The 19,998-nt window shown below is 36.9% G+C and overlaps 7 protein-coding genes across 7 annotated transcripts; 4 read left to right on the forward strand and 3 right to left on the reverse strand.

The window, feature by feature from the left end:
- The first annotated feature begins 391 nt into the window (after positions 1-391).
- LOC135939915 (annexin B9-like) lies at positions 392-2,772 on the forward strand. The gene is made up of 6 exons (XM_065484526.1): positions 392-480; positions 931-1,098; positions 1,151-1,370; positions 1,862-2,191; positions 2,256-2,437; positions 2,568-2,772. The coding sequence occupies exons 1-6, from the start codon at positions 406-408 to the stop codon at positions 2,625-2,627; spliced, it is 1,035 nt and encodes a 344-aa protein (XP_065340598.1). The 5' UTR covers positions 392-405; the 3' UTR covers positions 2,628-2,772.
- Positions 2,773-3,461: 689 nt separating this feature from the next.
- Positions 3,462-6,393, forward strand: LOC135939916 (annexin A13-like). The gene is made up of 6 exons (XM_065484527.1): positions 3,462-3,574; positions 4,383-4,541; positions 4,600-4,819; positions 5,582-5,911; positions 5,992-6,176; positions 6,315-6,393. The coding sequence occupies exons 1-6, from the start codon at positions 3,500-3,502 to the stop codon at positions 6,369-6,371; spliced, it is 1,026 nt and encodes a 341-aa protein (XP_065340599.1). The 5' UTR covers positions 3,462-3,499; the 3' UTR covers positions 6,372-6,393.
- A 708-nt stretch (positions 6,394-7,101) lies between these two features.
- On the forward strand, positions 7,102-9,814 carry LOC135939914 (annexin A13-like). The gene is made up of 6 exons (XM_065484525.1): positions 7,102-7,251; positions 7,887-8,066; positions 8,119-8,338; positions 8,967-9,296; positions 9,358-9,539; positions 9,637-9,814. Exons 1-6 carry the CDS (start codon positions 7,177-7,179, stop codon positions 9,694-9,696), a joined length of 1,047 nt encoding a protein of 348 aa, XP_065340597.1. The 5' UTR covers positions 7,102-7,176; the 3' UTR covers positions 9,697-9,814.
- A 204-nt stretch (positions 9,815-10,018) lies between these two features.
- LOC135940967 (annexin B9-like) lies at positions 10,019-12,393 on the forward strand. The gene is made up of 6 exons (XM_065486124.1): positions 10,019-10,119; positions 10,604-10,783; positions 10,838-11,054; positions 11,541-11,867; positions 11,953-12,137; positions 12,205-12,393. Exons 1-6 carry the CDS (start codon positions 10,045-10,047, stop codon positions 12,253-12,255), a joined length of 1,035 nt encoding a protein of 344 aa, XP_065342196.1. The 5' UTR covers positions 10,019-10,044; the 3' UTR covers positions 12,256-12,393.
- Positions 12,393-13,602, reverse strand: LOC135940968 (trypsin-1-like). Its single transcript, XM_065486125.1, has 3 exons — positions 13,400-13,602; positions 12,806-13,034; positions 12,393-12,743 (listed from the first exon to the last, which is right to left on the reverse strand). The coding sequence occupies exons 2-3, from the start codon at positions 12,920-12,922 to the stop codon at positions 12,456-12,458; spliced, it is 405 nt and encodes a 134-aa protein (XP_065342197.1). The 5' UTR covers positions 12,923-13,034; positions 13,400-13,602; the 3' UTR covers positions 12,393-12,455.
- Positions 13,603-13,956: 354 nt separating this feature from the next.
- On the reverse strand, positions 13,957-15,866 carry LOC135940879 (trypsin-7-like). The gene is made up of 4 exons (XM_065485975.1): positions 15,737-15,866; positions 15,503-15,686; positions 14,405-14,630; positions 13,957-14,350 (listed from the first exon to the last, which is right to left on the reverse strand). Exons 1-4 carry the CDS (start codon positions 15,786-15,788, stop codon positions 14,054-14,056), a joined length of 759 nt encoding a protein of 252 aa, XP_065342047.1. The 5' UTR covers positions 15,789-15,866; the 3' UTR covers positions 13,957-14,053.
- Positions 15,867-17,279: 1,413 nt separating this feature from the next.
- LOC135939804 (trypsin-6-like) lies at positions 17,280-18,481 on the reverse strand. The gene is made up of 4 exons (XM_065484376.1): positions 18,412-18,481; positions 18,149-18,356; positions 17,739-17,970; positions 17,280-17,676 (listed from the first exon to the last, which is right to left on the reverse strand). Exons 1-4 carry the CDS (start codon positions 18,461-18,463, stop codon positions 17,392-17,394), a joined length of 777 nt encoding a protein of 258 aa, XP_065340448.1. The 5' UTR covers positions 18,464-18,481; the 3' UTR covers positions 17,280-17,391.
- Positions 18,482-19,998: the final 1,517 nt, after the last annotated feature.

The following is a 19,998-nucleotide window of genomic DNA, read 5'->3' on the forward strand; positions in this document are numbered from 1 at the left end:
TATTCGCAAAGTGATGCACCATAAATAAAAATTATTATTAATAAATTTATTTTGTCCAAATTGCAAATTTCCTGTAATAAGTATTGCACTTAATTTGGGATTTGTTCGTAAATAATAAAATCACACAATTATCTCAGAAAGTGACCAATCCGTCGTCAATACTTGGATTAACACAGGTTTTATAAATAAATAAAGAATTACTTTTGGGTGCAATGGTTGCTTTAAAACTGTGCTTTTAACATTTTATGGATGCTGATTTGTCACATATACAATAAATAAAGTAAAATGTTATATCTTGTGGTTGGAGGGGTTAGAGAGCGGACAACTTGTGACCCTGTGAGGGGCACGAGACGTATATAAGAGCGGCGTCTCGCGTTGAGGAACGATAATTTAAATTTCATCAAAATGGTTCAACTCGTACTACTTCTCTTGGGCCTCGCTCTTTGTGCCTCGGTTGGCCATGCTCAAAATGATCTAAAAGTAAGTTGTGAAATTATTTGATTGCACGTTTTGTTTGAAATATATTTTTAAAAATGGTTTGTTCGGAAACTATAATATCACTTTGAAAATTAAATCTTGACCGTAGTATAATGGTTCTGAAACAACATATTTATAATCTGAGCCTGATGTTGCTACGCGGAAAACTTCTTGCTCATATTTCTTCAACCCATTAAACGAACTTTTTAGCCGAATATGAAAGACAAGAGGGAAATAGACAACATCAATACATATGTTACTTTCTTTTTAAGGCTTCACAAGAGAATGAATTTTTCAATGATTTCTCCCCCCCCCCTATCGGCCTTGATTGAATACAAATAAATATAGCTAGATTTGTTTTAAGTAAATCTATCACAGTTTGAATTTAAATAAAAAAATGACTGCGCATGTTTAGATGCATCTCATTTTCTATTGACATTTTTCGGCTTGCAGCCTAAGCCAACCGTGTTCCCAGCGTCTCCATTTGACGCTCAAGCCGATGCCGAATATCTGCACGAAGCAATGAATACCAATAAATCGGCCATCGAACCGATCCTGTCGCGACGCAGCCTCAAACAAAGACTCCAAATTGCGGAAAAGTACAAATTAAGTTTCGATGAGGTCCGTTCTTCTGGCATTCAAAGTACAAAACTAATTCTATTTTACCCAATAGAACCTGGCAGACGCTGTAATAAAATATGCAAAAAACTGTTTAATTTGTACCTCGTTCGGGCAAATGAGCGAGCTTATGTTTAGTCCTCTTCCCGTGCAGTATAGCCATTATCTAAGTAAAGCCATGGTTGGTCCGGGGACGACCGAGTCGGTGCTCACCGAGATACTTTGCGGCAACAAAAACAACATGATCAGGAACATCACCCAGGCGTACGCCGAGAGTAAGTGTCTCTTCGATCTGTATCATGTACATTATATAAAGAGGATGATATTTTTTAACAAACTCACAAATATACTCACCAGAGCTGCGTGATTTTTAATATATCTTTTAAAACAGTTTTATTTTTGACGGGCGCAATTTTATTGTTTCAGCAACAAAATTAATTAATTTTATTACAAATAAACCATTCTTATGAAAGTAAGTTATATTATTGTGAAATTGTGATTCTTATAAATATTTAGTTTCAGTAAAAATATTGCGTGTTTACAAATTTCAAAGTTTTAAAAAAATACAGGAGCTCAGAAAAATAGTTAATCGTCTAAAATTCCCAGCCCTTCTAAATACATCAAAGAATTGATACAGACAAATACATCGAAAAACATTTTTTAAAAAAAAAACCCTGCCCAGATCATATTAAAAATTCAATTCTTTAAATATTATATTGAGCAAATTTACGAGTTTCTCGTAAAAAAGCCCTTTTATCCTTCGCAGGGTATGACGGCAAGAGCTTACTGGCCGATCTAGAGGGCGAGACTTCCGGCGATCTGAAGAGTCTGTTGGTGCTGTTGATGCAGGCGAACCGCACCGAGTCGCATGTGGTGGACGCCCAGGCTGTGACCGATGACGTGTTAGCGCTGTACAAAAACACCGACATCAACTGGCGTGAAGACTCCTGCAGGTTGAATGAGGTGCTGGCGCTGCGCAGCTTCCCGCACGTCCGCAGGGTCTTCCACGAGCTGTCCCGCAAGACCGGAAAGACCATCACTGATATTGTCGATGAACAATTCTACTTTAGCAACAAAAAAGGATACGTCGCGTGCGGTTAGTCTCATAACCACCTAGAATTAATTCCAATTGAATATATTCTGCAATCTAAAATTTTCAGTGCGCGTGATTCAAGAACCTGAGGAATACTTTGCTAATGTTTTGAACGATGCAATCAAGGATTTGGGTACTAACGATGATGCCTTGATCCGTGTTACCCTGACCAGATCGGAAATCGACCTGGAAACCATCTCGGAAAAGTACGAGCAGAAATACGGAGACTCGGTCATTGACGATATTAAGGTACGAGTTAAGCTGTCACGATGCAAATCAAAAATATTTTATTACATTGAGGCGGGCACTTTGCCCTCTGAGCACGAAGGAAACCTCCAGTGATTGAATTAACACGACCTCACTAATATGTGGTTCACAGGGAGACACCGATGGTACTTACAGGGACATGCTGATTTCCTTTTTCGGCGAGGATGTTTGACTTCAAAATTATTGAGGCCAGAACATTAATTTTCATGAGATGATAAATTACAACGTATATTCTGAATACCTACCAGCGTTGTCGGAGGGGGCGTCGTCAAATATATTTTTAATTAGAAATAACTGAAATAGCACTTACAAATTAACGTTTGTAGCCATAAATTAAATTAGCTACTGTTTCTTACACAAATCATAGTTTTAATTTCATTTTGTTTAGGTTCAATTTTTTATCTGTTAAAATTTAAAAATATTTCCCATTTTATAATAATTCTGAATGGTAATTTTTGGATTGTGGTGGGAGATAAACTTTCGATTCGGCAAGGGTTGCAAGATTATTTAAAAGAGCGCGGTATCGCTAATTCGCTAGTCATGTTGAGGAGCAACTTTTTGCTACATTTCTACAATTATGGCTCGATTCGTGCAATTCTTCTTGGCCCTCAACCTCTCTGTCTCCGTTTGCCATTCGCAAAGTGATGCACCACAAGTAAAAAATATTTTAATAAATTGATTTTGTCCAAATTGTAAATTTCCAGTTAAATATTGAAATGAATTTGGGGTTTGTTTTGAAAACTGGTATTAATTCATCAATAATTTATCTTAGAAAGTGACAATTGGCCAATACTTGGATTAAACACACGATTTAGATTTTAGTCTAGAGAAAAAAAATATTTGGCTTACTTTTGGGTGCAATGGTTGTTTTAACATACTAACATTTTTAAGAAGCAGATTTAACACATATATTGCAACTATAAAATGTTATATTGTGACTGGAGGGGTTAGAGAGCGGACAACTTGTGACCCTGTGTGGGGCACGAAATGTATAAAAGAGCAGCGTCTCGCGTTGAGTAGCGATTGACTTTAATTTTTATCAACATGGCTCAACTCGTACAACTGCTCTTGGGCCTCGCTTTTTGTGCGTCGGTTGGCCATGCTCAAAATGATCCAAAAGTAAGTTGTGAAGTTATTTGATTACGTCTTAATTGTAACAGATTTTAAAATGATTCGTTCAGACACTAATATTTGTTGGAAAATTAAATCTTTACCGTGTTACAAATAAATAATCGGAAATATTGGCTCTTGAAACAACTAATCTGAGCCTGATGTTGCTACGCAGAAAACTTCTAGCTCATATTGCTTCAACCCATTAAACGATCGACTTTTTTGGTGAATGACAAGAAGGAAATTAATCAGCATAAATAAATTTCTTTTAAGGCTTCACAAAAGAATCAATTTTTTACTGACTTGATTTTTCTCCGCTATCGGCCTGGGTGGAACACATAAACATTAAAAAGCTAGATTTGTTTTTAGTAAATTGATCTGCTGCATCACAGTTTAAATTTAAATGAAAAAGAAGTTGCGCGTCATCATCATTTTGCATTTAGCATTGACCATTCTTTCAGCTTGCAGCCAAAGCCAACAGTGTTCCTGGGAGGCCCTGGAGCTGCTGCTTTAACCAAACAAATTTAGCTTAGTCCATTGGCGTTCAAAATCTGGATCCCTATTCAATTTATAGAACTATTTAAATCTAACAGGGGGCTGTTTTAATGGAAGTACGGGCATACTAGTTTACATGGCATTTATTTTGTATATTCAAGCTGTCAAACCACTCGTTTCCACAGCTTCCCGGGCTGGAGAAGAATGAGAGCGAGCGCTGGAGCAATAATTCGTCTCCTTTCTCGCTCTCGTTCCCCTCTGGTGCCACATATTTTTATTTAAATACAATCAGCTTATCACTCGTATACACTTTCTCTTACAGTCTCCATTTGACGCTCAAGCCGACGCCGAATATCTGCACAAAGCACTGAATTCGAATCAACAACAGTCCTATCAATCGAACATCACATCCATTCTGTCGCGACGCAGGCTCCAACAAAGGCTCCAAATTGCGGAAAAATACAAATCGAGTTTCGGAAAGGTCCGTTCTACACCTGGCATTTAAATTATAAAACTAATTCTATTTTACCAAATAATAGAACCTGGCAGACGATGTAACAAATTATGCAGAAAACTGTCTATTTTGTTCCTCGTTCAGGCGCATGGGCGAGCTTATGTTTAGTCCTCTTCCCGTGCAGTACAGCCATCATCTAAGTAAAGCCATGGTTGGCCTGGGGACGACCGAGTCGGTGCTCACCGAGATACTTTGCGGCAGCCAAAACGCCATGATCAGAAACATCACCCAGGCGTACGCCGAGAGTAAGTGTCTCTTCAATTTGTTAAATAAAATAAAAACAGGAATATTTAAAAAATATACTATCGAAATTGAGGCGGCGTGATTTTTAACTCTATTTAGAACAATTTTAATTTGACAAAAAAAATAATTTTGTTCCAGGGCAGGGTTTATAGTCACTTGTTTTCCTGAAGTGACGCTCTACTTACATATGATTTTCCCTTTTTATTGACTTTGATAAACATAATTAAATACAATTCCAATACATGTTATTATGACAAAATGGGAGAATTTAAAACAATAATAATATTGTGCATAAAATGATCATAGACGTAGTTTATTTAAAAATTTGTGAAATTTATATAAAACGTAAAAGTAATGTTTTTTACTATTTTTTATTGTTTTATTAAAATACACTTTTTTGATACAGCTTTGAATAGGTTTTTTTTAATTTATTTAATGAATAATCTAAAACACAAACATTTTCATGCCGTTTTGACAAATCATTTTATATTTAAAGCGTCATTTTTCAACAAAGAATATTATTTCTATTATTTATATATGGTGACGCTAAAATAGCTTGGTAATTGAACTTGATGGGAGCATAACAATATAGCTTGAAATTCCATGTTCATGAGTTTTTTTACATCAAGAAAAAATAGATAAATAAATATTAAAGAAAAGCAGCCCAGACACACAATATTTAAAAATTCAACTCTTTAAAAATACTTTAACACGCATAAACGAGTTTTCTGTATAAAAATCACCTTTTCACCTCATTTTGCCAGGGTATGACGGCAGGAGCTTACTGGCCGATCTAGAGGACGACACTTCGGGCAATCTGAGGAGTCTGTTGGTGCTGTTGATGCAGGCGAACCGCTCCGAGTCAAACGTGACCGTCTATCAGGATGTGACGAACGACTGGTTGGCGCTGTACAACAACGGTGACATCAACTGGCGGAAAAACTCCAGCAGGCTGAATGAGGTGCTGGCGCGGCGCGACAATCAGCAAATCCGCTGGACTTTCGACGAGCTGGCCCAAAAGACCGGAAAGGACTTTAAAGAAATTTTCAATGAACAATTCAATTTTGGTACCAAAAACGGATATATCACGTGCGGTTAGTGTCTAATAGCCTAGAATTTATTTACTTTAACCTTTTAAGGCTTAGAGTACTTATTTCTAACTAAAAAATTTCAGTGCGCGTGATTCAAGAACCTGAGGAATACTTTGCTGATGTTTTGAACGATGCAATCAATGGTTTGGGTACTAGCGAAGATGACTTGGTCCGTGTTATTTTGACTAGATCGGATATGGATGACCTGGATATCATCTCGCAAGTGTACAAGCGGAAATACGGACGCAGAGTCGTTGACGACTTTAAGGTACGAGTTTATCTGTTTTATCCTATCATTGTGACGGCCACTTTGCCCTCCGAGCACGAGGGAAACCTTCAAGAGGCGCTCCAGCGATTGAATAATGAAGACCTTATCGCACTAATTTGCTTAATTTGTGGTTTACAGGGAAACACCGGAAGTACCTACAAGAAAATGCTGATTGCTTTTTTCGAGGATATTTGACTCTAAAATGAAGGGTCAAAAATAATAATAAATTAATTAATAAACAATCATATATGTAAAGTCAATTGTATTCTAATTCTACGCCAATAAGCAATTAATAATTATTCTTCCGTTCTATAATTTTTAACATTTCAGCAATGAGATCAAAATGAAGGCTAAATCAGCAATTTTTCGTTAAGTTTTTATTCTGTACATATTTATTACTGTTGCAAGTATTTGGCGTTTAATTAGACACCGGTATTCTATGGAAGATCCAGTCGCGAAAGAGGGAGACTTCGATGTAGAGTCCAGGATTTCCGCAGGTGGGATATTGAGCATAGGAGAGGCCACGAAGCTCGCCGTCATAAACTAGAGGAGCTCCAACGGCGTTGTAAGAGCACATGCCGGTTCCATTGTCGGAATCCCCGGCGCAAATTAAATTTGACAAATTAACTCCTGGATACGATCTTGTCCAGAACCGGCATGTCCAGCTTTAACATTCGATGCGATAAATGATTGTATAGCGTAGGAATTTTTATTATTATTTGAAACTCAACTGATTCATCCCAGCTCGAGACTGTTGTTGAGTTAATTCCTCGTTCAAAACGAACAACAACTCTAAGCTAAACATCGATAGTTATAACGTGGCCACGCGGAGGAAATCTGTTACTTTGACCCCTACTTATTGCACCAATAATATGCGATATGTTGTGGTTGGAGGGGCTGGACAGCGGACAACCTTTGACCCTGTGAGGGGCACGAGACGTTTATAAGAGCGGTGTCTCGCGTTGAGGAGCGATTGGAATATAATTTAATTGTTCTCAACATGGCTCGGCTCGTATTACTGCTCTCGGGCTTCGCTCTTTGTGCGTCGGTTGGCCATGCACAAAATGATCCAAAAGTAAGTTGCGAAATTATTTGATTATTTTTCTAATTGTAATAAATTTTCAAAATGATTCGTTTAGAAATAAAAATCATTGTAATATTTGATTTTGACCGTTAGAATAAATAATCTAAAATAATGGCTTGGATCTGAAATAATTTAAAACCCTTGGTTTTTAAGGCTGTTTTCATTTGCCTCTAAACCGAAATAGATATTTAAACATCACCAACAGAAATATTCATTAAAACATATTGTTTAAATATTTTTAGTTACATATTAAATGGGTTTAGAAACTGAATCGAGAAATAATATAAATTTTGATTGACGACACAACATAGCATATATTTTTATCAATGTATTTTATCTGGTTGAAAACAAATATCTGAGCCTGATGTTGCTACGCGGAAAACTTCTTGCTAATATATTGTTTCGACCTATTAAACGACCTTTTTGCCGAGTATAAAAGACAAGAGGAAATTAAACAACATAATATATATTTCTTTCATTTTTAAGGTTTCACAAGAGAATCAATTTTTGAGCACAAATAAATATTAAAAAGCTAGATTTGTTTTGATCTTTGAATTTTAATAAAAAAGTAGATGCGCATTGTTGGACACACCAAATTTTGTATTGACCATTTTTTCGGCTTGCAGCCTAAGCCAACAGTGTTCCCAGCATCTCCGTTTGACGCTGAAGCCGATGCCGATAATCTGCACGAAGCAATGAATTCGCAGCAACAGTCCAATCCATTGGCCATCGAATCCATCCTGTCGCGACGCAGTCTCAAACAAAGACTCCAAATTGCGGAAAAGTACAAACAGAGTTTCAGAAAGGTCCGTTCTTCTAGCATAAAAAGTACCAAACTAATTCTAGCTTATCGAATAGAACCTGGAAAACGATGTATCAAAATTCGCAGAAAACTGTTTAGTTTGTTCCTCGTTCGGGCAAATGAGCGAGCTTATGTTTAGTCCTCTGCCCGTGCAGTACAGCCATCATCTAAGTAAAGCCATGGTTGGTCCGGGGACGACCGAGTCGGTGCTCACCGAGATACTTTGTGGCAGCAAAAACAACATGATCAGGAACATCACCCAGGCGTACGCCGAGAGTAAGTGTCTCTTCGATCTAAATAATATATAATTGCAGCAACATTTAAAATATCTAAAATGCTGTATATTCACCAGATCTGCGTCATTTTTAGTTTTTATCGAATTCTTTTTATTTCAGCAACAAACTTTAGCATGATTTGATTACAAACCATTTTCTTATAAAAATAACTATTGCTATTGTGACATTGTAGAACAATTGTTTAAATATAAATATTATTGTTTCTAAAAATTCTTAAAAAATGTTAAATGCATTTTTTCGAGGCAAATAAATAATTGTCATGATTTCGTTTTTAATTTTTAGATCGAATCATCGAATTTATCAAAGTTAAAATTCAAATGGTTCCACAGCGAATTCAAATTTCTTATCTCAACCCTTTTTTTAAATTAATTTTCTGATTTATAATGGTGACGAAAAAATCTCTTGGTGGAAAGGTCTATTAACTGGTTTTTTATATGGGCTTATAATGCCTTGAAATTCCATGATTCGTGCTCATTTCAAGTTAATTACATCTATATCAGAGACGTTCCTGAAAAATAGATAAAAAAAATATTTGAAAGAAAACCACAATAAAATTTTTTAACGCATCTACGTGTTTCCCGTGAACAAAATAAACTTTAGACTTTCAGGGTACGACGGCAAGAGCTTACTGGCCGATCTAGAAGACGAGACCTCCAGCGATCTGAAGAAACTGTTGGTGCTGTTGATGCGGGCGAACCGCTCCGAGACGTACCAAGTGAACGCCCAGGCTGTGAACGATGACGTGTTGGCGCTGTTCAACAACACCGACATCAACTGGTGTGAAGACTCCAGCAGGCTGAATGAGGTGCTGGCGCTGCGCAGCTTCCCGCACGTCCGCAGGGTCTTCCACGAGCTGTCCCGCAAGACCGGAAAGACCATCACAGATATTGTCAATGAACAATTCTACTTTGGCAACAAAAAAGGATACGTCGCATGCGGTAGGCATAACCACCTAGAATTAATTCCAATTGAATATATTCTGCAATTTTAAATTTTCAGTGCGCGTGATGCAAGAACCACAGGAATACTTTGCTGATGTTTTGAACGATGCAATCAAGGGTTTGGGTACTAACGATGATGCCTTGATCCGTGTTACCCTGACCAGATCGGAGATCGACCTGGAAACCATCTCGGAAAAGTACGAGCAGAAATACGGAGACTCAGTCATTGACAGCATTAAGGTACGAGTTTATAGCTGCAAGGATGCTAATTAAAATTATTTTATCTCGTTGAGGTGGGCACTTTGCACCACGATCTCACTAATTATGTGCTTCACAGAGAGACACCGGAGGTACCTACAGGAAAATGCTGACGGCCTTTTTCGGCGGGGATGATTGAGGCATTAACTTCATAATTAGGTGGACCAGAAAATTAATTTTCACGTCACGAAGCGTTTGATGTCTACTAAATTTGTTATTTATATGAAAATAATAAAAAATATTAATTAATAACTCGATTACCTTTTTTAAACAGCAATCACAGCAATAAACAAATAGTTTTAATATCATTTTTTAAAGATACAATTTGTTATCATTAAAATTTAAAATGTTTTTTCATCCAATATTAATGGCGATGATGGTAATATTTGGATTGCGGTGGGAGATAAACTTTTGATTCGGTGGGGGGCATGAGATTATTTAACAGAGTGCAGTGTGGCCAATCACGTTGAGGAGCAACATTTTTGCTATGGCTCGATTCGTGCTATTGCTCCTGGGATTCACCCTCTCTGTCTCGGTTTGCCACTCGCAAAATGATACACAAGTAAGTTAAAAATGATAATAAAACAAATTGATTTTGTTCAAATTGTAAATTCCCTAATAAATAATTCCCTATTGGCCAAAAGATATAAATATATAAGGACGAAACAAACGCAAAGGTCACAGCGATTAATTTGCAACGTTGCCAGATAACCTTGGCCTGTTTTTTTAGGGTCGAAAAATCTCCCCAGGTTTCTCAAAGGTTCCTAGTGAAGCTACTCTTTCCTAGTCGCCTTAAAAATTGTGGGGCAGCGCTTGGTTATTTTTAGCAATTCTCTGTCAACTTCTGCTAATGAACTTTAATGGAAATAAAAAATTGTTTTTGCTGTATAGTAACATTGTTTTTTCAGTCATTTTGTCACTTAATGTGCTTCAAAAATTCTTAATTTTTATATAATTTACAAATAAATCGTCCAAACGATTAGAATTAAAAAAAAACTGGGATATTTAATAAAATATTGCATCAACCATTTTTTCGGCTTTTGCAGTTGAAGCCGACAATAGTTCCTGCGTCATCATTTGACGCGAGTACCGACGCCAACGTGCTGCGCGAGGCCATGGATTTGACTCAGAAGTGCAACCAAACGGCCATTGGGTCCATCCTTTCCCGACGCAGTCTCGCACAAAGGCTCGAAATTGCTGAAAAGTACAAGTTAAATTTCGGAAAGGTCCGTAGGTTTTTTTTGTAAAAAATAAATTCTGATATAGTTTTCGACCAACAGGACTTGGCAAATGAATTATTTAGCTCGACCTGTCGGTCCCGCGGCTCAATGCACGCACGCATGAGCAAGGCCATGGTCACTCCTCTGCCCACACAATTCAGCAGTTTCCTTGATCTCGCAATGTTTGGCCAAAAAACGATCGAGTCGGAGCTAACAGAGATCCTCTGCGGCAACAACAACGCCATGATCAGGGACATCGCCCAGGCCTACACTGATGGTAAAATAAATATAAACATGCTCCGTATTAAGTTAAGACGAAAAATTAGGACTCTTTTAAAGAGGAAAATTTTCAGAAGCATTATATTGATTTGTTTGAGAAAAAATAACAGAATTGTACCTTTACTGAAGTCTATATTTGACCAATCAGTCTGTGCGACATATTATAAAAACCCTGTGTATATAAAATGTTTTGAAATAATTTCTTGATTTTTAAAATATAGTAAGGAAATTTGTTGAAAAATTCTCATTTGTATGAAAATATTATTATATTATAGTCAATTTCATCTATTTCAAAGAATGAAATTTTGGAAATTGTGAAAATTATCCTCATAACAAACATTATCAAAAAAACATTGCTTTGAAAATTAATAAAATAGAGTTTGTTGAAATAGAAAATAGTTTTTATTAAATTAGCTTTTTCATAATTCATATCCGTGACCACCTTAAATATTCAACAAACTTTTGCCCGCCATTTTTCCCTCAGAGTACAAAAAGAGCCTGCTGACCGATCTGGAGGGTAAGACGACCGGCGGTCTGGAGCGTCTGCTCGCGCTTCTGGTGCTAGCAAACCGCAACGAGTCGTCTCAGGTCGACAGCCAGAGGTTTAGCGACGACGTCTTGGCGCAGTTCAACGGTGGCAAGGTCAACTGGCACGACGGCCCAGGAAGGCTGAACCACGTGCTGGCGCTGCGCAGCTTCCCGCACATCCGCAGGGTCTTCCTTGAGCTGTCCCGCAAAACTGGAAAGGACATTAAGGCCCTCATCGAGGAGCAGTTCTCCAGCGGCACCAAGGACGGATACGTAGCTTGCGGTGAGTCACACAACGAGATCAAATTTATAAATTTATGGTAAAAAAAATTACTAAGTAAAATGCTGATTCAACTTTAAAATTTCAGTGCGCATCATTCAAGAGCCTCAGGAATATTTTGCTGATGTTTTAAAGCAGACGTTGGAGGGTTTTCTCGGTTCAGGAGATCCAACCATCGCCCGCGTCGCCCTGACCAGGTCGGAAATTGACCTTGGAACCATTAAAGAGAAGTACAAGCAGAAATACGGACGCGCAGTCATTGACGTAATTCATGTACGAATATTTAGCTGAAAGTTTGCAGATTTTTATATTATGCTCTAAATTGTATTTTGGTTTACAGGAAGACTCCAGCGGTGCCTATAAGGACTTGCTGACTGCCTTTTTCGGCTAGAGTTTTAAATGCAATTCCAAAATTAGGGGTCTAGAGCTCAATAAAGAAAAATTAGTAAACAATTAAATGTAAACTCGATTGTTGGTTTATGCCTTTACATATTTAACACACTAATTCTAAACTATTAAGTGAATTAGCAATTTTTCGTTAAGTTTTTATTCTGTACATATTTATTACTGTTGCAAGTATTTGGCGTTTAATTAGACCCCGGTATTCTGGAAGATCCAGTCGCGGAAGATGGAGACTTCGATGTAGAGTCCTGGATTTCCACAGGTGGGATATTGAGCGTAGTAAAGGCCACGAAGCTCGCCGTCATAAACTAGAGGAGCTCCAACGGCGTTATAAGAGCACATGCCGGTTCCATTGTCGGAATCCCCGGCGCAAATTAAATTGGACAAATTAACTCCCGGATACGAGCTGTAGCACTTGATCTTGTCCACAACGGGCATGTTCAGCTTTACGAGAACATCTGAGGGCACAAATGGTGCCTATTTATTTTAATTATTTTTTTTTAGTGGGAATTATTTTTTTATTATTATTCGATACTCACTGATTCATCCCAGCCCGAGACGGTTGAGTTGATTCCTGGCAAGGATTCTTCGTTCAAATCGGGCAGCCGCACTGGTTCAATGTTAGAATTGAACTCGAATGGTGGATCCACCCGCATTAAGGATAAAAAACCGATTTCGTTGTTAATAGTTTCGTTGATGCTGTGGATCGAACCAGGATTCGTCCAATTCACGGTCCCAGCTACTACTCGGCCATCTTTTTCTGGTTTACTGTAGTGAATGTTACAATCATTAGTTTTCTTTCTTAAATTATTTGTTTTGAAATTACCTTGAAATAAAATTAAAAACTTTTTAACCAAATAATAGTTTTTAAATATATTAAAATACTGTATATATTTTTAAATTTTGACCATTGATTGTTGATCTTTAATCTTGACTTTTTTTATTAAAATTATAATTTATTTGTAATAAAGAAGTCAAAGTTTGGTTAAAAATCTCCAGGAAAATAGGAAAATAGATAAATTGTTTAAAAAATCAATTCATATAAATTTATATAAATCTGTCTCACCATTGCCAATTAATTAGTATTTAATTAATAAAAATAACCCACTACACTCGTTGAATATGACACTCACAATATACAAATCTGGTCAGTGATGATAAATTCCGTGGAGATAATGCTGGCATCGCAAACGTGTATCCAGGTCTCGTTGGAATCAAAGAACTGGAGAGACACGTGCCACGGGAATTCTCCCTCCGCAGCCGGCGTTCCTCCTATGATTTTGCTCTTTCTAAACTCATTGCTACGTTGGAACCTCGTCGGAAGGCCTAAAAATAGGGCAGTAAAGCGGTCAGACTACTTAGCAATTTTAACAAATGTGGAGGAAACTACCACCGGCGAGAACGATGAGACAACACACTGCAAAAATCACTACTAAACTTTGCATGCTGAGTTTAAAAATCTATAACTTTAAAATATCTCAACTGAATTCTGCATTCGATTAGTTCTTGATAAGAATAAAAATTATAAGATAACGAGTTTTGATAAGATGCGAGTCTTGTTTAATTGAGGTATTTTAATACGTCGGAAAAAGAGAAAGCGAATGTCAGAATTATTTTTTTTTAATTCAAAATCAGCTAAAAATTTCCTAATTAAATTAATATTTGTTTCTTTTGTTGAACAAAGCCCAAACTTGCATTGAAATTACAAAATGCAATTTATTTTGGTTTAACAATCTTTCTCATGAAATGTAATTCACTTATATATTGTGTCTGGTGCGACTGGGGATTTAGACGCCAGTAACTTCTTGAATCCAGTTGCGGAAGGGGGAGACCTCGTTGTAGAGTGCGGGATATACACATTGGCCAACGTCGCCTAATTCATAGTCGAAGAGGCCACGTAGCTCGCCGTCAAAAACGAGAGGGCAACCGTAGGCTCTGTCGGTGCACATGTTAGCCTCATTGTCGCCATCTTCGACGCAAAGTACATTGGTCAAATTTTGCCAATAATAAATGCTTTCGCAATTGGTCTTGGGCACGACTATCACGTCCAGCTTAACTAGTTCTTGAGATGGCTCAAATGGCGCCTGAGAAAATAAAATTCAAGACAAACCGAGGAAGAGAAAAAATATAGTCAGCACAATTTCACCCATGCCTGAGACTGTCATGGCTGTTCCTGGCACGCTTTCTTCGTTCAAAGTGGGTAGCTGGATGGGTCCGATATCGGAGTTGAACTCAAAGGGTGGATCCATCCTCAAAAGGGCAAAAAAAGGCTCACCAATGATGTTTTCGGCCACGGTGTGGATCGAGCCTGGATCGGTCCAATTCAAAGTGCCGGCGACCACACGACCAAAATCATCTGGCCTTCTGCAACGCGAGACATATATATGGCCGGTGGAAATAATCTTTCCAAAATAAAATATGCCAGGATTTTTGGCTTAATTAGGGCTGTTCATTTTTACGGTCGGCTATTTCTTCATGAGCGCAAGGTTGTCAAATGAGCACAAATCATGCAATTTAACCGCACACTGACCAAATCCTATAGTAAAACTATATAATGTGTAGCGGTACAACAACGCGGTCCTGCTTTTTGTTGGAAGCCAACAATTGTCGGCGGTTTGAATTATTGTAATTTTGCATTATTGTTTAACAGCAGAAAGATGATTTTAAAATAAGAATTCAGTTTTCGTCCGTCAGCCACACGGTGCTGACGTGATTCGTTTGATTGTGCAGAACCCGATTCAAAGGGGTGAGTCCAACCGTCAGTTAAACTAAAGAATTTGTAACTTATTATTGTAAACCATTTCAGTTCTGGTTTTTGATTAAGTATCCGATCGGATTTCCAACTGTAACCAATCCACCAACAAAATTCGTCAATCTGAATTCATCGGTCTTCATCATTTCAAACCCTCTTCATTCTCCCTAAATATGCGTTCGTTGCCGAACAAGTTTTCGCTCGGAACTTTTCCTTTCAACCGCATAATTTAGGCCTGGAAATTTTTCTAACCATATTTCCGACATATATTGGATTTTAAATTTTTACGAGTGACACTAATTATTTCATTTTTGCAAATATTCTCACCATTAAATCTCGGGTTCTATAAAGAGTAAAAAAAACTGCACACCACTCGACTCGTCTCGACCTTCCCTATAGATAGCCAAAAGTAAACCCACTTCTCCGTGCGTTAAATGAATTTTTAAAAAGGAAATAATAACATCTGAACTAGTAAAAAACCTACACTCGACAGTTGATATCTGTGAGGATGAATTCATTCGAGACAATTGCACCATCGCAAACATGTACCCAGTTTTGAGCATCTGAAGACAACTGGATTGAGACATGCCATGGGAATTCGCCCTTCACGGCCGGTGTTCCACCAACAATCCTGCTGCTCAACCCTTGCTGCAACGGTTTTGGGGAACCTGTGACCAAGATGTTAAATTTAATTAATTAGGAATCCCGGCGGACTTACCAGAGGCGAGAGCGGCGCAGCCAGCCAAAACTAGGACCGTTTTTAACAGCATGCTGACAATCAGGCAGTTTGAGTTTACAGCACCAATCACTGATTTTTATACGAATCAATCGTAAGGACCCTCTCTTTGCGGGTTGTGATAAGTTCGAGTTGGATGATAAAGAATTACGTATTTGAAACAAAGACGTCAGGAAATATGCGTAACTGTGTAATCTTTTTAATTGTTCTTAATTGGTTTATCAAATTAACAATTGAATAACATGCATTTGCATTAGATACGAATAAAGCTGAAATATTACAATTTCCTTTCCATTTACTGGCTCTTATTTATACTTTGCCTTCAGTTTAATTAATTGTCAGTATGCCGTGTAGCTCGCCGTGATGAGGGATACAGGTTTGCAAACACACTTCAGAGCAAAATTGAAATTTATTGGAAAAAAATCTAATTTAATAATTTAAACATCATATTAAACTCATCTAGTCTTCATCCCATTGATTCCTCTAAGGGTAAAATTTGATTTTGGCATCATTCTAACAATTTATTTTATTTAAAAAAAGATCAAAATGTGCAAAAGCATTTGGCACTCACTTAAAGCTGCAATCCAGGATTGTGACGAAACAATTATTCGAGATTTGATAACTGCCATCGTCAAACCAACGCTCCCTTTGAATACAAACGCAAATTATTCTGCACAATTCTCGATAAAATCATTGAGCATTCTGATAATATCAACGACGTTACATAAAGTGCCTCTCATCTGAGACGGTGGATTACTTCATTTTGAAAGGAAGCCTGCGCTTGATTACGTCCCTCGTTCTGCTCATGATTATATGTATGTGATTAACTAATTAATTGAGACAGCATGCGTATTCTTCAATATTATGCAAGTCATAACTTTGATTGCGTAAAATTATTATGTCAGCGATAAAGCAACCAAGCATTATTAACACTACTTAGATTGATAATATATTGTATATTTGTAACTCGAATAGATACAGATTAAAAGTTTCTCTTGGTTTAGCATTTAGGCACATTCAAATAATTAAATTATAAATTAAATAACAATTTCAATGGAACTAATTTAGTTCAAAATTAACTTATTTAAAAAAATATCTTTGACTAAAAAGTTATATTATTTGCAAATTTACAAAATTAAGCCTAAATTAATTACTGCTCGGATTTTTATAGTTTAAAACTAGAGTATGGCTCAAAAGGCAAACAATTCATGCTCATTTGATGTGCCTGCAACTATTTTAGCTCATTATTTGGCAGATAAAGATGTCCATCACCAAAAATTCAAAGCAGCGAGCGAAAAATTGTTTTAAAATCTCTAAGACACTAAATTTCTGTCTCATTTGTAGGAGGTTTAAGTCCAGCGTAAATATACCACCAAATAAGAATTTATATGTCCTTTCTGGACACCAAAATCTATGTCTGGTTTTTTTATATACATTTTTAAGTATATTGGAAAAAGACTCATAGGCGCATTATAGTTAGACGAATTATTTTATTTTGCTCTAAAGCAAAACAACATCACATATATATACCTACACATTTAAATTCAAACAGGCAAAAATTTGATTTTGTGAGTTAATTTTTTGGCTGTTTTTCCATAATTAAATTAAAAACTAAAATAATTTAAATATTATTATCGTTAAACACCAGCAATCTCGTAGATCCAGTCGCGGAAGTTGGACACTTCGACGTAAATGCCAGGGTAATCACACCCTCTAAATTGGCTGCGGAAAAGCCCTCGCAGCTCACCGTCTAAAACGAGAGGGGCTCCCAAGTCAATATTCGAGCACGACCCTGTGCCGTTGTTGGCGTCTCCAGCGCAGATGTAGTTTTCAAAATCAAACGGCGAATTGGGGAACAGGTCCGAACACCAAGCCTTGGACAAAACCGGCGACTCCAACTTCATTAAAATGTTAGTTTCATCCTAAAATCAAAACATTATTTAAAATAAAAATGGAGAAGGTTTAAATATTTTGAGAAACATACAATTTCGCTCCAGGCTGAGACTGTCAGAATTGTGCCTGGAAAGGTTTCAGTGCTCTGATGAGGCAGAAGGATTGGTCCAGTGTTGGAATTAAATGCAAAGGGTGGGTCAACCCTCATGAGGACAATTTCCCTAGATGAGTCATTTCGAATGGTTTCAGCGATGAAGTGGACCGAGCCAGGGTTTGTCAAATCCAAAGTTCCGGCAATTACTCGGCCAAACTCGCCAGATTCCCTAGATTTAGTCATTACATAGATTTAAATCGTTTAACTACAAAATTTCCTTGGATTTAATTAAAAATATTATTTTTCAAGAAGATTGTTATAAAAAAATCAATTTGTATATGATTGTAAATATTTTAAATGAAGATATTTTGATAGATTTAAACTAAAAAATATTCATTTTCACTCACATGGCGCATATTTCGTCGGTGAGGATGAATTCCTTGGAGATGATGGTGCCATCGCATTTATGAGTCCAGTGCTGCCCATCGGAAGTATTCTGGATGGCGACATGCCACGGAAATTCACCTTGCTCAGCCACTGTGCCGCCAATAATCCTGCTATTAATGTCCTCGGTTGACTCAGTAAGTTCCATTTCCTGCAGATTTGAAGGAACGCCTGAAAAAACAAAATTACAAACTGTGTTCAGTTAAATTTATTTTAATATACTTACCGCAGGCAATTGCGGCGATGCAAGCCAGAACGATCACTGCTTCGGTCTGCATGGTGAGTTGATTTGTGTGTGTCTGCATGTTGGCAGCCAGACGACTGCTTTTTATACAGAAATTATCTAGAGCAAAAGGGCTGTGCAAAGGGACTCTGCACTTTTCCTGGAAAATATAATTGAGCGCGCGTTATCGGATTTTAACTTGCTCCAGTTACCAATTCTAATTACTCTGGGAAAAAATTGAAAAGATTGTAATATCAGTGATGATTGTATGCGGCTCAGTTGAATAATTATTATCTTTGAGGAGCGCACTCCTATGTTTTTTAAAAATTAAAAATTGCATTTGTGGTGCTGACTAGGTGTTATATGTTATTGGAGGGAAATAAGGGAAAATGGATTACAATAAAATTAATTTCAGGATCTTATGTGCAAATTTTCCTGAGAGCGGTTCCGTGTACAGGTAGCAGTTTTTTAAATTTGCAAAAAGCTAATTGATAAGATTAAAGATAACGATAATGAGTATTAATATTGGCTGTTATTTGTAATTAGGTCAAACTTACTGATATAAAATAATATCACGCGTGATTTTCACCATTCAAAAATTGATTGCATTTCTTCAATTTTTCCAAGAACCCCATTTGATCAGCCGCTCATTACGGTGAGTGTCCATAATGATTATACGTGGCTTTACGTGATGAATATTCAAACCGAAATCATGACCAAATAAATTTGACTTTTTAACAATTTGAGAAATGAATTTCAAATAAATTAAAAAGTAGCTATAATTAAACTTCATTTGATGTGGCTTCATTACTGTCTATTTCAAATTAACACTAATTAAAATCAAGACAAAAACAATTAAAATTAAAAAACACCATTGTTGGACTTAAATTTCCATATCAATTCTATTTAATATACGACTCAGTAAAGCACCAAGCAGATTGTGACGCAGCTGGCCCAGTTCAGAAACTGATAATGTTCTTGCAACTCTTTTTCCCAGAATAAGTATACAGAGTCCCTTTTACTGCACTTAAGTATAGTATAATAAAGAGCGCGATGCTTCCAACAGATTTTTAATTTAGCTAAACATGCAGAGGAGAGTGGCCACGTCTTCGGCTCTAGTTGCGCCGCACTCACTCGCAGTAAGAACTTTTTATTTCCTTCATTCTCTAGTTTAAAAAGAAATAACTGAATTATTGCTGTACTTTCTAAAACCAATTTTTTATAGGAATGATTTTACTACACGTTGTGTCGGAAAAAATAGCAACAAATACCATAAAACTAAATGTGGATATTTCTTTCGTCTTCTAAATTACCTGTCTTATTGGGAAAATATATTTATGCATCTAAGTCATCCTGGTGGCGGTAAAATTAATTCCATGAAGTCGGAGCAAACAGGGGAACAATAATTATTCCTTTCTGTTAGAAATACAACGAATTATTAGGAATACACGTTCAATACCGCAGCAAAGAAAGTTTCCAGATTAGAATTTTAAAATTAATTGCCTTTTTGCAACACCAAAAGAGCAATATTTTTATACTGATAGCATGCAATTAAAAAATTGTCAAACCTATTTATGCAGTCAAGATATT

This window comes from Cloeon dipterum, chromosome 3 (genome assembly GCF_949628265.1).
Source record: "Cloeon dipterum chromosome 3, ieCloDipt1.1, whole genome shotgun sequence".
Taxonomy (NCBI): domain Eukaryota; kingdom Metazoa; phylum Arthropoda; class Insecta; order Ephemeroptera; family Baetidae; genus Cloeon; species Cloeon dipterum.